We start from the raw sequence: 17,227 nt of genomic DNA, 5'->3' as shown, positions 1-17,227 counted from the left end.
TTATTGTTATTTTACCTCTTGGTGAAAGTTTCAGCTGGTTGGTCTTAACGAATGTCGTGCAGTCCTGGACCTCCCGCAGCTTCTTGCCCTCGTTCAAGTTCATTACTCTGACTTACATAGCAGTGGGAAGCAATCAGATGCGGTCCTGGGCAGGTTAGCTTCCTGCCTGTCTTGCTAAGTGGATCATAATATTGGAAGCATGGGAGAGGTTAGGAATGAGTCCTTATTGGAGTGAGTTTCATTGTTTCGCTCTGCACTTACTTGACAGTTAAAGATTCGTAAAATGATTTAACCACATGAAGTTTTTGCATTTGGAGGTCGCTGCATTCTGTGAAGGGTCAGGGGAGGGCTGTCTGGGAAGATGCCCAGTTTGTCTTTAGGGGACACGTGAATGCCAGCCTGATGTCTTTAGGGGACACATGAATGTCCCCTGCCTGATGTCACCCTGGCAGGCCTGGTGGAAGAGGGTGCCTATAGGTTTGTATGGGAGAGACCTGGATCCTCTGAGAACTGACCCTCCAAGGAGAATTACTGAGACCCTCATTGCAGGCAGAATGGCAATTTGGGGAACAAAGAGCTTTCAGAAAGTGGTCATTTGTGTTAAAGTGTCTAAAGGCCATTTTCCCAGTTCCCACTAAATTCCTTCCTAAAAGCTCAGTAGGAAAACATATTATACTCTCAGACTTTGAGGGAGGTGTGAACCTGAAACAGGAATTATACTGGGGCCTCTGACATAGAGGGAGGCTTTGCAACGTGGGGGTTAATATCAAGAGTTCCAAGTTGATCCCTCGGCAGGCATATACTAGCTGCCCAGCCTTGACCTAGCTCCTTTTAACCTCTTCTTGCTGAAGTTTTCTCAAGGGTAGAATGTGGAAGGGCAGAACCTACTCACAGTGTTGGGATGGAATCAAACACAATAATAGATGTCGGACCTTGAGTTCAGAGTCTGGCATATAGCAAATGTTAAATCAATATTTCCTATTACTTATTCTGACTCTTTTAAATGCTTAATAAAGGCCTCCAGCAGCTGACCTGAGACTTGATAACTAGACAAAAAGACAACTTAGATTTCAATTTGCCTCTTTGGGCCAGGAGCCACAGTACTCCCCAGCCAGGGAACGCTGGGGTCAGATGAATGAGCATTCCTGACAGTCATACGTCACCCGGCCTCCTGAGAGGGAGCAAAAGCATAGGCAACCGGCTGAGTTGGGGATCACTGCTCTGCTCCTCTGTGTGAGCTTCTGCAAGTTACTGAACTTCTCTGTGCATCAGTTTTCTCATCTGTAAAATGGGCTACTGGCATTCAGTGAAGTAGGCTGTGCAGTGTCTTCCAATGATGCCATGGCATTGTGAATGCTCAGTATGTTAGATGTTAAGATCATCACCAGAATTCCCAGACTTCGCCTCTGCCAGTGGCTAGTTTTTGTATAAGGAACTTAGGGAGATATCGCTGAAATTGTACTCTTCTCAATACTCCTGAGATGGATGCAGGGTAGGGTGGGGTGAGGGGGACGTGGGGCCAGATTGCTAGGAGCAGCTTTGATAGCTTATGCGGTGTTCCCAGTCCTGTCTGTCCTTTAAACTAGGATCTGCTGAAGGGGACTTTTATTCAGTCTGCATCTGAATAGAATCTTGTACTCCTGGCAAGACCAGTGCCGAGCTGTGTATGTGAGGGAGGAGCCTCTGTGTACTGTGGGTCTGCAGAAAACGTGCAATATGCGCATGCTCAGGAGCCAGAGCTGAAAAGATCCCGAGAGACGTAGAGAAAGTCAAAAAGGCATCCCTCTTATTTCTCCAACTATGGGCCTGCAGAAATCTCCCTTGGCTCATTGATAATGGGGAAAAAAAATGGAGGAAGGCCGTGGAGAATCACATTTTGACCAATAAAAAAATCTGAGGTTCCAAATGTCTTCTGCTTAATAGCTAGAAACAAATTCTTCCATGAACCAGACCTCTCCTCCAACTAGCAGAAAGGCTCTGCCAAGTCCCCTGTGCCCCTGCACTGTAGCTGGCACCACCCTGGGGTTGCCCACCATTGCCCAAGCTCTTCCCTTCTGGTCAAGGGTTTCGGTAGCAAAAAAACTGCTCCCTTCACCGAGGTCAGGATATGGTTGGAAGCATCACTCCCATTTGTCAACTTTGAGGCTGACGTTCTCAGCCAAGGGCACCATCTGTGAGTGCTCCCTGATGACTTTGACCAGGGTTCTGTGTGGACTCCAGTTCCACATGCTGCTCTCCCATCACCTGGGTTGGGGGGAGGTTTCAGAGAGGTGGGTGATCACTCTCCTCTTACCTGAAAGATAGATTGTTTAAAAACAGCCTCATCCTCCTGGAGAAATATATATTGCACATACTCTGGACACCCCCACCCCCATTCCATTCAGCTCCCAAGTGAGAGTGGTGCCTACTACACCCTGGCCAGAAGCTTGTATGACCCAGCCCAGTGGATGTATTTTAGATAGGATCTTATGAGGTCTTTGTAAAAGAATGATCCACACCCTCGAGCTTCTAAACCTTTATGAACCGTTGCCCTGGGTGACAGAAGGTTGGGATGATGCCCACTGTTACTAGACCAGTACCTCAGAAGGAGGTCCCTGGAAGGAGAACCATAGTACAATAAGTCCCCTACATATGAACAGGTTTCATTAGTAAGTCCAGTTTATTCTTAAGTCTAATTTGTTCACAGGTACCCAACTAACACAATCAGCTATATCATTACTATACTGTAATAGGTTTATAATACTTTCCACACAACTAATACATAAAAAACAAACACAAAAAAATAAAGAAAACATTTCTCATCTTATACTAGTACAGCACAACAGCTGGCATCCAGGGGCTGGCATCAAGGGTTACCAACTGGAGGAAGGAGAGGAGGTGGGAGATGGTGGAACTGAAGGATTGTCAGCAATAGGAGATGGAGGGCAAGCTGCAATTTCACTCATGCCTGACATTGATGGAACAGGTTCTGGCTCCTTGCTGGAACTAGATGCACGTTTGCATCTTTGAAAGTTCACGACTTGACGATTGGCATGGAGGGGACTTACTGTACTTGAGACATTATCTAGTCTAGTGATTCTCAAACTACTTCCTCTTCCTTCTCTGCTTCTTCCTCTTGTCCTGCTCCTCCTTCTTGTTCTGCCACTCACCTGCTCAGGTGCCTTTTAAGACACTTGTTTCTCTAGTTGCCCATGGCATTTTAATAGCACAGATACAGTGTGCATATGTCTCTTTATGGACTGTGACCTTAGGAGGCCACTAACGATTGTGAGGCCTAAGATATTTTTTGTCCCCTAAGAATCACTTTCCATCTTACTGAAGGTGACACTTTTTCTCTCTTGAGAAAGCATCTTCTGGTCTGAGACTTTTTGGCCATCCAGCACCAGCTTTATGTTTATTTATTTATGGCTGCACTAGGTCTTCATTCGGAGAAGGCAATGGCACCCCATTCCAGTACTCTTGCCTGGAAAATCCCATGGATGGAAGAGCCTGGTGGGCTACAGTCCATGGGGTCGCTAAGAGTTGGACACGACTGAGCGACTTCACTTTCACTTTTCACTTTCCTGCATTGGAGAAGGAAATGGCAACCCACTCCAGTGTTCTTGCCTGGAGAATCCCAGGGACAGAGCCTGGTGAGCTGCCCTCTATGAGGACGCACAGAGTCGGACACGACTGAAGCGACTTAGCAGCAGCAGCAGCAGCAGCAGCCCTTCGTTGCAGCACACAGGCTCTTCACTGATGCATGCAGGCTTTCTCTAGTTGTGGTGAGCAGAGGCTACTCTCTAGTTGCAGCATGCAGGCTTCTCATTATGGTAGCTTCTCTTGTTGCAGAGCATGGACTCTAGGGCACTCCGGCTTCAGTAGTTGGCTCAGGGGCTTAGCTGCCCCGTGGCTTGTAGAATGTTAGTCCCCAGAGCAAGGATCCCATGTCCCCTACACTGGCAGGCTGATTATTAACCACTGGACTGCCAGGGAAGTCCCCAGTGCCAGGTTTGACTAGCAGGAGCAACTTGGGGTGAGCAGCGGGTTAGTGCATGAATATAACAAGTGTGACTGTCCTAGACTGGGAACCATGTGGTGCTAACTCAGTGTGAATACCAGCAAGGCTGGGCCAGTCTCAGCTTCCTCCAGCTTTCTACTTTCACAAATACTGGATGATTTATCTTTGGGTAAACATCCTGGACTGCATGTAAGGTAGTTTCCTCGCTTTGTCTTTTTCTTTAAAAGTGAAGTTATTAAGTGAAAAGGAACCAGCAGGACACAGCATCTTGAGTCCTGCTAGTCAGTATTCAGGATGAGCACACAGGGATGCATGAGAGAGCTCCTGTCTTCTCCACATCTCTGCCAGCATTGAACAGTATTCTTTTAAGCAGTATTTGCTAGTTTGAAAGGCAAGATGCTAACTTGTTGTCAGCTGATGATGACCAGCCAGGGTGAAATTTTGGATCCTTTCGTCCTGTCGAACGGTAAGAGGTACATCCCTTTCTCAGTAGTCCTTGGACTGCCCCACCCTGTTTGGTGGCTCAGTCTTCCCTTTCCCACTGACATGTCATGCTTCTCCTATCCTCTTGGAAGTTTCATCTACACTGGGATCTGTTCCTGGACTGTCTTTTTCCGAATTATTGACATCTTGATGATGACATCTGCTTGAATTTTGGAAGTAGGTTTTCAGCAAAGGCTCATGGAAGGCTATTACACTCTGGGAGTGGACTGATATATCTGCACTTTGGCAAGCTTGTATGTAGCCACCCGGGCTGTCTTTTTCTCCTGGGGCCAAGGTGTGGTGACTCTTGGTGGAGACACCCTCCCAAGCAGTCCGTGCAGAATGCCACACTGATGAATCCTGGGGGCTCAGACCCTGAAGGTCTGTTTTTGTCGAAGTTGGCCTAAGTTCACTTGGCCAGTGTCAGCTCTAGCATGAAAGTTCCAATACATGTTGAACTGAGCAAAGAAAGTACAAGCAAGGGATATCATTCATTCTCTAAGGGCACTTTGAATGCCCACCATGGTATCAAATATAGAGACATTTCAGGCTGGGTCCTTGGCCTTGCAGAGCTAACAATCTAGGTGAGAGAAAGGCATGCACATTAGTGGCTGAGATAGAGGGTAATCAGTTCTAAACAGATGCACATTAAGTTAGTAGGAGAAACAGAAGTTTGTCCAGCTCTGTCTAGTGAGATGAGAAAGGGTCAGGAAAAATAGCAAAAGAGAACATGATATTTCAGCTTCATCTTACGAAACAAGTTAGAGATCACCTGGTAGACAAATGGAGGGAACAGTGTGGACAGAGCTGTGTCTGGAGCTCTGAAATAGCATGGCATCTTGTGCAGAGGTGGGGAGCAAAAGGTATCAAAAGGCATAGTGAGACTTGAGGCGGGTGGGTTCTGAGGTGGTTTCCTTATTTTTGGTCAAAGATGCCATTGAAGTTTTTAAAGCAGGATCAGATAGGCTTTGGGAGAAGTAAACTCAACTGTGTGGAAGAGAGTGTGGAGGTGAGAATGTGAGGACAAAATCATTTTACTAGTAATACTGTAATTATTATTAGAACATTCATTCTTGGAAGCATTTTCCTACCACAATGTTTTTGGAACTGGACTAGCAATTGAATTAATGAAGAAGGTAGAGCAGCTACAGATATTTAACAAGTGAAATCAGTAAGACTTGATGACTAAATTTATGTGTGACTGACCAGTATGAAGGAAGAGATTGGGATAAAGGTGTGATTTCTTTCCTGTACAGCTAGGCAACTTGGGGTCCAGCAATTACAGTACCTGTGAGGTTGTGGGAGGTGTTGGTTGACATTTAGACATAAATACTAACAAATGATTAGGGATAGGCGGTATTGGAGGTACTAATCGTTGCCAGTTTCTTGGTTGTCTTTTGGTATTTTAAGAGTGTTGCACAGTTTTCAGAAATGGTTCCAGCTCTTCATTGATCAAGGTCATGCTGTGGAGAAAAGGATGTAGATGTTTATTTCATGTTTATTTTATTCATCTACTCCCAGATGTTTATTTCATTATTTCAAATTATTCCATGATTTTATTTCACAGAGATGTTTATTTCATATTTCCAGTGAAATAATGAAATAAACATTGGGTAGGTCAATTTCAGCTACTTTTCAACTCATACTTATATCTTCTCCTTCCAGGGGATGGCCAGGTGGATTTTGATGAATTCATGACCATTCTTGGCCCCAAACTGGTGTCTTCAGAAGGTCGCGATGGTTTTCTTGGAAACACAATAGACAGCATATTCTGGCAGGTGAGTTAAGATTTTGTTTAAAGATTAGGTTTGATAGTAACATGGGTTTGGGACTCACGTTTGACTCTGAATTCTTGAGCTTCTGTTCAGCATGTGAAGCTCTCTTCTGGGCTCGACTGACATACATTTCTTGAACTGGACAACTAAGTTGAGATCATACTAGGTCCCCTGAAAACAGGTATCAAAACTATACTCATTTAAGTCTTGGAAGAGTGAAATATCTCCCTATTTATTCCTTATTTCCAAAATAGTTTTGCATTTTGGAGAAATGAGATTCCTCCTCTTCTGGTTCACAAAAGCCTTTTTCCTGGAGACACTTACTAAGCTGCTAAGTCACTTCAGTCGTGTTTGACTCTGTGTGACCCCATAGATGGAAGCCCACCAGGCTCCCCCGTCCCTGGGATTCTCCAGGCAAGAACACTGGAGTGGGTTGCCATTTCCTTCTCCAATGCATGAAAGTGAAAAGTGAAAGGGAAGCCGCTCAGTCGTGTCCAACTCTTAGCGACCCCATGGACTGCAGCCTACCAGGCTCCTCCATCCATGGGATTTTCCAGGCAAGAGGACTGGAGTGGGGTGCCATTGCCTTCTCCGTGGAGACACTTAGGAAGGACATATTGGTATTACCTGTGCTCACTGCCATTCCCGGTTCAGGAGGTCCTGGCTGAAAGGATGATATGATTGCCTTGTGTGTTTGGATCCTATCTCTCAAGAGGACAGAATGGTTTTATCTCAAAATTTGTATTTGATACTTCTCAATTTGCTTCTGTTTCTATCTGCAGGCTGTCTTAGAAATTCCAAGTAACAATGACCTTCGAACTATTTTGATGTGCTATAAGTCATTTCTTTATATTCTTTAATTTTAAAATGTGAATATTATTTTGTGATTATGGAATTTGGGGAATGGCTCATCAATAATTACTTTTAAAATGTGAGTATAATTTGTCAAGTTAAATTGAATTATAGTTTAGACATGTAAAATACCATTCCAACACAGGGTGGTTTCTTTAATTTCTTGATGTGTTTTTTCCCTTAACCAACGAAACTTCTCTCATCTAGTTAAGGATTGCAGTTGGCAGTGTACCTCTAGTCTGAATCTGCTATCATCTTGCATATAACCAACAAGTACTTAGTAAGAACTTGTTACTTACCCTGTAGTCTAACAGTCACTATGGGCTTTACAAAAGACGTTTAAGACAGTCCTTCACAGAGAATAGAGTGGTGGTTGCTAAGGGGAAGGAGGGTGGGAGAGAGTTGGATTGGAAGTTTGGGATTAGCAGATGCAAACTGGTAAGGGGAGAACGGATAAACAACAAGGTCCTACTGTATAGCACAGGGAACTATATTCAATACTCTATGATAAACCACAATAGAAAAGAATATGAAAAAGAATGTATATATATGTATAACTGAGTCACTTTGATCTACAGCAGAAATTGACACAACACTGTAATTCAACTATACCTCAATCCTATTGGTTACAAAGCATTCAGTGGAGGGAGAGGACCCCTCCCAGTGAATCCCCAGAGGAGGGGTCATTGAGGACCGCCTTGGAGACTGGCGACCACAACGGGGAATGGGGCTGTAATTTGGCTTCAGCTTCCTGGCCTGACACTGCTGTCACGGCCTTTCATTTTCTTCAGGTTTTGGTTTCTCGCTATCTTAGAGGAAAACTGACCATGATGTTCTCTGTGTTCTGAGAAGTGAGCCCACCAGGCTCTAGGCTCACCTTGCAAATTAAGTCTGCTCTCCAGGGCTCACTCATTCCTGGCATTCTAGCCTACAGGGCCAAGGGGAGAAGAAAATCAAATGGGATTCTGCAAAAAGGGCTATTTATCAGTTAGTGCTCATCCCCAAAGTTTTGAGCCCCTGGCTCTTTGCGGGAAACTGGTATCAGTGAAGATGGAATTGATTGGCTACTAAGACGAGGGCCATGCCTCAGAGTGTCTGTCCTCCCTGGGTACTTAGTCTGGGTGTGAGGCTCACAGATTTCTTGGCTGCCAGTTCAGAACCTCTCTCTTATGTAGCAAATAATAACCCGTGGAATTCTTATTGTCTTCTCCTTTATTCATCAAAGTCGTGTGTGTTGGCTGTTACTGCTGTGATGTATTTGAGCAGAACTTGGTGTATGTTGGTGGTGGAGAGGAGAGGAGGGGAGAGAGGAGCTGAGAGGGCCAGATGCAGGGTGGGGGCAGGCGGGGGGGGGGGCGCTTTCATCCTCAACACTTCAACTCCATTGCAACTGCAGAGCAGCAGCATCCTCAAAGTCACTTTATTCTGCCAGTCACCCACACCACACACCACGAGGCCACTTGTACCCAAGAAGGTATCTAATGCAACAGGTGCTCCCATGCTGTGAAGCATCTGCATCTCGGGTTCACCTGAGTCCCCACAACAGCCCCTCATCTTTCCTCCTCCATGACCTCCAGCACTGTGCACAGCTGTGTTCTGCCATGAGCTCACAGACTGTGGTAATGACCAAATGGCAGAGGTAATGGCCAGCATCACGGGAGATCATGCAGCTCTGGCGATCTAGGTCCAACCACCACTTCTGTTAAACTCTTCTCCCTTTAAAGAGAGAGAGATGAGTCCCACCCTTAGCTAGGAGAGGAGCCAGTGGTGTCTTACCATCGGGACTTACCTGTACCTGTAGAAGGTACAGGTAGAACACCTTGGCTCCTTGGCTCACATTTTTATCTTATGTATAATCAAACTTCACTAAGACGACTAATTTACAGGCTTGTTTTTTTTGGCTGTGCTGGGTCTTATTGCAGCGCATTGGTTGAAGAGCACAAGTTCTAAATCGCGTGGACTCAGTAGTTGCAAGCATATGGGCCTTAGTTGCCCTGAGGCATGTGGGATCCTGGGCCCCTGATCAGGGATCAGACCTGAGTTCCCTGCATTTGCAAGGTGGATCTTTACTACTGGATCACCAGGGAAGTCCCTAATTTACAGTTTCTGATTTAAGAAATGAAACACATCAATATTTAAGCAAATGGATCTGTTCAATGGATGGCACTGGATGTGTGGGAACAGGTTTGGGGCTGGAGGTTAAGAACAAAGAAACTCACAGGGCTTCCTGCTCTTTGTGCATGCTCCATAGTGAGTTTTTACTTGCCTGTTTACAAATAGGTCTAGTTTATCTCACAGCTGTGTGCACAGGAAAGAAACACTCCAGAAAGCTCCAGGTACAATATGATGCCAAATCTTTTATGCATAAAAGAACGGGGGAAAATATGTCAGAGTATTGACAGTGACATTCCATATGTGATAGCATGATGAGTGATCATATCTTTCTGTATTTTTCAAAAGCTTGACAATGGGCATGCATTACTTGTATAATCAGAAAACGAAGATGAAAGGAAAGTAAATACAGTCCCCAGCTAGTCAGATAATTATGAAGTATCTACAATGTTTTCATCTGTGAAACTAAATTATCTGCCCTGTGAGGTCGACCTTGGATAAAACTTGCAGAGAAAGCAAGTGAGACAGAAGAAATTATGTTCATTCACATGAGGTGTTTGTTGCATGTGACAAAGACCTAGAAAATACCAGGATTTTTACTTTTGTTCTTTTATGGATAACTTGCATTCCAGCAGGCAGAGTCACTTCTTACATCAAATCTGGCACCAACAGAATGGTTCTCTCCTCAATATTTTGTCAACGTGCCACTCTATTGGAGTTTGGGATCCAAAGCTGCTGTTCTTAATCATCTTAGGAACCAAATGGCTTTCAGCAGCCATGCCTGTCACGAGGCCTGTTAGATTGACAGCGAATGCTTGAATCCCCAAAGTGATTTTACTGCCTGTGAAATATGGAGCATGGAAAACTCAGCAGAGGTTCTCAGAGTCTGCTTCCTGAACCAGCAGCATCAGCATCACCTGGGACATGTTAGGTATGCAGACACCTGGACCCCACCCCAGAAGCACTGAATCAAAAACTCCAGGGTGGAGCTGGTATCTGGGTTCAGTCCTCCCTCCGGGTGGCTCTGATGCTTGCCCAAGATTGAGAGCCACTGAGATTTCAGCGATCCTGGCACATGGGACAGGCATCCAGTAAGGCTTACTGGTCTGTTTCAAACCTTGGTCATTTGGGTTTTTCCCTCATTTACCATATTTATAAGTATCATTGGTCTTTAGTCCGTATAACAGTATACGTTTTAACTGTTTTAAAAGATGGAGGAATTACATGTCAATATGTAACTAATTTTCTAAGTAGGAATTGCCTTTCTAAGCATTGAAGCAACAGAAGAATCATAAATAAAAACTATTAAACTATTGAAAGCATGTTTCAGAAAGTAATTGGGAGACTTCTCTGGCAGTCCAGGGTTTGTTAAGACCCCCTGCTCCCAATGCAGGGGCACTGGATTCTCTCACTGGTCAGGGAACTAGATCCCAGATGCCACAACTAAAGATCCTGCATGCTGCAACTAAGACCCAGCACAGCCGAATAAATAAAGAAAGAAATAGCTTAAAAAGTAATAGGAAAAAATACAACAATAGACTAAGGTATATGTGGAGAGCATTTTAAAACAATATGGAAACCTCTAGATATGATAATAAATGAGTGGGATAAGCAATAACAATTGATGGATACTTTACTTTAAACAAACATTAAAACAGTTCTCAACCTCACTAGAAATCTAAGGGATATCTACTAAAATAGTAATTGGATAACAGTTTTCATCTATCAAGTTGGAAAAGAATAAAACATATAATAGTGCTGTCAAGAGTGAGAGGAAATGGGAAAACTCATAAACTACCAGTAGAAATGTAAATTTTAAAACTTTTTTTGAAAACTATTTGGTGATAGTTTTCTACAACTTTTCCAACGTTAAACGCTACAATTAAAAATAATTCTACGTCTAAGACTCTGTCATATGAAATTAGTTAGAGGTGTAGAAAAATGCGCTTAAAAAGATGGAATATTGTGCAATTTTTAAAAATAATATTTTCACTCTACGATCTAGAGATTTTAATTTACCGTATAATTACATCCTTGTCCTACAACTGTTGTATATCCATTTATATTCATACAGAGACAAAAACTGGGGAAAATGTAGTAATTCTGACAATACTAATTATTATGACTTGGAATAGAGGTGAATGTAAATTTTCTTTATCCTTGTATGTAGTTTCTGAAATTCCTACAATTAGGCCATAGGATCTACTCTGTTATTATTCAATGAAATTAACAAAATCACATTGTAAAACAACTGTTTTCAGTGGCCAAAAAAAAAGTGATTAGACTTTCTGATACATATATTCATTGCTATGGTAAATAAAGTACACAAAATTTACATGAGAGTTTAAAAGTTTATAATCAAAATGGTGACTGTCATCTGCCTGGAGGAAAAGAATTCAGGCAAAGCCTCTGAAGAAGCAATGGTCACCCCAAGCAGCTGGGTGGCTACTTGTTCCAGAAGCCACAGGAGACCTGAGGCCAGCTGCCGTTCTGCAATGTATCAGTCACCTTATATCCAGTTAGTATATCGAAAACTCACCTTTTACAAGAATGTCTGCATTGATTTCATAATCAGAAGAAAAATAATAAGTTGAAACTAATTTTAAATATCCCTTCTAAATAAATTCATGATGGGTTCTCAGCTTTGTGATTGGGTAGGGCTGATAGGTGACTTCCGGCAAAAAGAGGAAAAAGTCACTGGTCATATCCAGGAAACTCCTGGCACCAGTGACTTAATACTTATGTCCAGTGGAATCTTCCCATGTTACAGGTAAAGTTGTTTTCTTTAATCTACTTAAAAGTCTAACACACAGGGTCTGTATGTAATATGAATATACTGTCGACCTCAGGAAAGCATAGAATTTTCATTCAAAGTTATCTAAAAGAGGACTGGGTCTAGTAAGGGTAATATCTTGCGTTCACGTTCAGAGGGAAGAGAGAAACAAGGCAGGTGTGGAGCCAGTGGAGACTTCTTGGGGTCTGGCTGATGAATCCTCTAAAATCCACAGTTCAGATCAATTCAGTCGCTCACTCATGTCCGACTCTTTGTGACCCCATGGACTACAGCACCCCAGGCTTCCCTTTCTATCACCAACTCCTGGAGCCTACTCAAACTCATGTCCCTCGTGTCAGTGATGCCATCCAACCATCTAGGGAAAACCACTAGACCATTCAGGTATGACCTAAATCAAATCCCTTATGATTATCCAGTGGAAGGGACAAATAGAGTCAAGGGATTAGATCTGATAGACAGAGTGCTTGAAGAACTATGGATGGAGGTTCGTGACATTGTACAGGAGGCAATGATCAAGACCATCCCCAAGAAAAAGAAATGCAAAAAGGCAAAATTGTTCTCTGAGGAGGCCTTACAAATAGCTGGGAAAAGAAGAGAAGCGAAAGGCAAAGGGGAGAAAGAAAGGAATACCCATTTGAATGCAGAGTTCCAAAGAACAGCAAGGAGAGATAAGAAAGCCTTCCCCAGTGATCAATACAAAGAAATAGAGGAAAACAACAAAATGGGAAAGACTAGAGATCTCCTCAAGAAAACTAGAGATATCAAGGAACATTTCATGAAAAGATGGACTCAATAAAGGACAGAATGGACCTACCTAACAGAAGCAGAAGATATTAAGAAGAGATGGCAAAAATACACAGAAGAACTATACAAAAGAGATCTTCATGACCTAGATAACCATGATGGTGTGATCAGTCACCTAGAGCAAGACATCCTGGAATGCGAAGTAAAGTGGGCCTTAGGAAGCATCATTATGAACAGAGCTAGTGGAGGTAATAGAATTCCAGGTGAATTATTTCAAATCCTGAAAGATGATGCTGTGAAAGTGCTGTACTCAGTATGCCAGCAAATTTGGAAAACTCCACAGTGGCCACAGGACTGGAAAAGGTCAGTATTCATTCCCATCCCAAAGAAAGAATGCCAATTCAGTTCAGTTCAGTTGCTCAGTCATGTCCGACTCTCTGCAACCTCAAGAACTATAGCATGTCAGGCTTCCCTGTCCATCACCAACTCCCAGAGCTTACTCAGACTCACGTTCATTGAGTCAGTGACGCCATCCAACCATCTCATCCTCTGTCATCCCCTTCTCCCACCTTCAATCTTTCCCAGCATCGGGGTCTTTTCAAATGAGTCAGTTCTTTATATTAGGTGATCAAAATACTGGAGTTTCAGCTTCAGCATCAGTCCTTCCGATGAATATTCAGGACTGATTTCCTTTAGGATGGACTGGTTGGATCTCCTTGCTGTCCAAGGGACTCTCAAGAGTCTTCTCCAGCACCACAGTTCAAAAGCATCAATTCTTCGGCACACAGCCTTCTTTATAGTCCAACTCTCACATCCATACATGACCACTGGAAAACCCATAACTTTGACTAGACAGACCATTGTCAGCAAAGTAATGTCTCTGTTTTTTAATATATGCTGTTATATTGCTGTCTAGGTCATAACTTTTCTTCAAAGGAGCAAGCATGTTTTAATTTCATGGCTGCAATCACCATCTGCAGTGATTTTGGAGTCCAAGAAAATAAAGTCTGTCACTGTTTCCATTGTTTCCCCATCTATTTGCCATGAAGTGACGGGACCGGATGCCATGATCTTAGTTTTCTGAATGTTGAGTTTTAAGCCAACTTTTTCACTCTCCTCTTTCACTTTCATCAAGAGGCTCTTTTGTTCTTTGCTTTCTGCCACAAGGGTGGTGTCACCTGCATATCTGAGATTATTGATAGTCCTCCCGGCAATCTTGATTCCAGCTTGTGCTTCCTCCAGCCCAGTGTTTCTCATGATGTACTCTGCATAGAAGTTAAATAAGCAGGGTGACAATAGACAGCCTTGATGTACTCCTTTTCCTATTTGGAACCAATCTGTTGTTCCATGTCCCTTTCTAAGTGTTGCTTCCTGACCTGCATACAGATTTCTCAGGAAGCAGGTCGGGTGGTCTGGTATTCCCATTTCTTAAATAATTTTCCACAGTTTGTTGTGATCCACACAGTCAAAGGCTTTGGCATAGTCAATGAAGCAGAAATAGATGTTTTTCTGAAACTCTCTTGCTTTTTCGATGATCCAGCGGATGTTGGCAATTTGATCTCTGGTTCCTCTGCCTTTTCTAAAGACAGCTTGAACATCTGGAGGTTCACGGTTCATGTATTGTTGAAGCCTGGCTTGGAGAATCTTGAGCATTATTTTGCTAGCGTGTGAGATGAGTGCAGTTGTGCAGTATATTTGAACATTTCTTTGTTTGAACATCCTTTGGCATTGCCTCTTGTTGGGATTGGAATGAAAACTGCCCTTTTCCAGTCCTGTGGCCACTGCAGAGTTTTCCAAATCTGCTGGCATATTGAGTGCAGCACCTTCACAGCATCATCTTTTAAGATTTGAAATAGCTCAACTGGAATTCCATCACCTCCACTAGCTCTCTTCATAGTGATGCTTCCTAAAGCCCACTTTACTTCACATTCCAGGATGTCTGGCTCTAGGTGAGTGACAACGTGGGTGATTACCTGGGTCATGAAGATCTTCTTTGTATAGTTCTTCTGTGTATTCTTGCCACCTCTACTTAATATCTTCTGCTTCTGTTAGGTCCATACTATTTCTGTCCTTTATAGTGCCCATCTTTGCATAAAATGTTCCCCTGGTATCTCTAGTTTTCTTGAAGAGATCTCTAGTCTTTCCCATTCTATTGTTTTCCCCTATTTCTTTGCATTGATCTCTGAGGAAGGCTTTCTTATCTCCCCTTGCTATTCTTTGGATTTCTGCATTCAAATGGGTATATCTTTCCTTCTCTCCTTTGCCTTTTGCTTCTCTTCTTTCCCCAGCTATTTGTAAGGCCTCCTCAGAGAACCATTTTGCATTTTTGCATTTCTTTTTATTGGGGATGGTCTTGATCACTGCCTCCTGTACAATGTGAAGAACCTCCATCCATAGTTCTTCAGGCATTCTGTCTATCAGATCTAATCCCTTCAACCTATTTGTCATTTCCACTCCATAATCATAAAGGATTTAATTTAGGTCATACCTGAATGGTCTAGTTGTTTTCCCTACTTTCTTCCGTGTAAGTCTGAATTGGGCAATAAGGAGTTCATAATCTGAGCCACAGTCAGCTTCCTCTCTTGTTTTTGCTGACTTATGGAGCTTCTCCATCTTCAGCTGCAAAAAACATGATCAGTCTGATTTCGGTATTGACCATCTGGTGATGTCCATGTGTAGAGTCTTCTCTTGTGTTATTGGAAGAGGGTATTTGCTATGACCAGTGCATTCTCTTGGTGAAACTCTATTAACCTTTGCCCTGCTTCATTCTGTACTCCAAGGCCAAATTTGCCTGTTATTCCAGGTATCTCTTGATGCCATGCTTTTGCATTCCAGTCCCCTATAATGAAAAGGACATTTTTGGGGGGTGTTAGTTCTACAAGGTCTTGTAGGTCTTCATAGAACTGTTCAACTTCAGCTTCTTCAGCATTACTGGTCAGTGCATAGACTTAGATTACTGTGACATTGAATGGTTTCCCATGAAACAAACAGAGATCATGCTGTCGTTTTTGAGACTGCACCCAAGTACTGCATTTTGGGCTCTTGTTGACTATTGGTGCCTACTCCATTTCTTCTAAGGGCTTCTTGCCCACAATAGTAGATATCATGGTCATCTCAGTTAAATTCACCCATTCCAGTCCATTTTAGTTTGCTGATTCCTAAATGTCGATGTTCACTCTTGCCATCTCCTGTTTGAGCACTTCCAATTTGCCTTGTTTCAGGGACCCAACATCCCAGGCTCCTATACAGTCTTGCTCTTTACAGCATCGAACTTTAGTCCATCACGAGTCACATCCACAGCTGAGTGCTGTTTTTGCTTTGGCTCAGTGTCTTCATTCTTTTTGGAGTCATTTCTCCGCTGATCTCCAGTAGCATATTGCACACCTACCGACCTGGGGAGTTCATCTTTCAGTGTCCTATCTTTCTGCCTTTTCATACTTTTCATCGGGTTCTCAAGGCAATACTGGAGTGAGTTGCCATTTCCTTCTCCAGGGGGTCTTCCTGACCCAGGGATCAAACCCTGGTCTCCTGCATTAATAGGGGGATTTTTTTTTTCCACCAGGGAATCCCCAGGTTAGGTACTACACAACTTTAAATAGAGCATTGAAAAAAGACTTCTCTGAGGAGATGATGTTTGAACTTACACTTAAATCAGGAGGAAGTACCAGCCTGCAACCTCCAGGGTAAATGTTCACCGTGGGGAGGCAACAGCAAATTCTAGGACCCTGAGGAGGGACAAGCTTGACTAGAGTTTGGTGGGCAAGTGGTAGGAGATGAGGTTGGGGATGTCTGTGTAAAGATCAGCTTTTGTGGGACACTGTAGGTCCTATGTTGGGATATACATTCAGCAGAATGTGATTGAAACCAATCTAACAGTGGTACAAACAGAATAGAAGCAAATAGAAATCACCCTTACTCAATTCTCTGCTGCCATCTGATTCATTACTCTGAAATCCTCCAATATCACCCTAACCATGTGGCTTACGTCCACATCTGCATGCACCTGTCAGAAAGCCAATGAAGGGAAACAGAGCACAAATCTTTGAAGAAGCTGCATATGTGGCTTCTATTTATGTCCGATTGGCCAGAAGCTAGTCACGTGGTTGACCAGAAGTTGGTCATGTTGCCACACCCAGCAGCAAGGCATGCTTGGAAGTGGTAGTCTTTCTTTTGGACAGCCATGGTCCCAGATTTTTAAATTAAGGTGTTTTTTTTTTTTTTTTTCTATTGGGCTTCCCTGATAGCTCAGTTGGTAAAGCATCTGCCTGCAATGCAGAAGACCCCTGTTTGATTCCCAGGTCAGAAAAATCTGGTGGAGAAGGGATAGGCTACCCACTCCAGTATTCTTGGGCTTCCCTTGTGGCTTAGCTGGTAAATAATCCACCTTTACTGCAGGAGACCTGGGTTTGATCCCTGAGTTGGAAAGATCCCCTGGAGAAGGGAGAGGCTACCCACTCTGGTATTCTA

At 43.3% G+C, this 17,227-nt stretch overlaps 1 protein-coding gene across 1 annotated transcript in view; it reads left to right on the top strand.

Moving 5' to 3' along the window:
* The window catches only part of CALN1 (calneuron 1), a 455,582-nt gene that overhangs the window by 280,368 nt on the left and 157,987 nt on the right, over window positions 1-17,227 (top strand). Inside the window, exon 4 of the mRNA XM_052636215.1 lies at window positions 6,149-6,261. Coding sequence (XP_052492175.1) covers window positions 6,149-6,261 — 113 coding nt within the window. The remainder of the gene's footprint in view (window positions 1-6,148; window positions 6,262-17,227) is intronic.

The sequence above is a fragment of the Budorcas taxicolor genome, chromosome 2 (assembly GCF_023091745.1).
Source record: "Budorcas taxicolor isolate Tak-1 chromosome 2, Takin1.1, whole genome shotgun sequence".
NCBI classification, from domain to species: domain Eukaryota; kingdom Metazoa; phylum Chordata; class Mammalia; order Artiodactyla; family Bovidae; genus Budorcas; species Budorcas taxicolor.
Note: the sequence above shows the minus strand (reverse complement) of the source record. Positions and strands in the feature narration are given on the sequence as shown.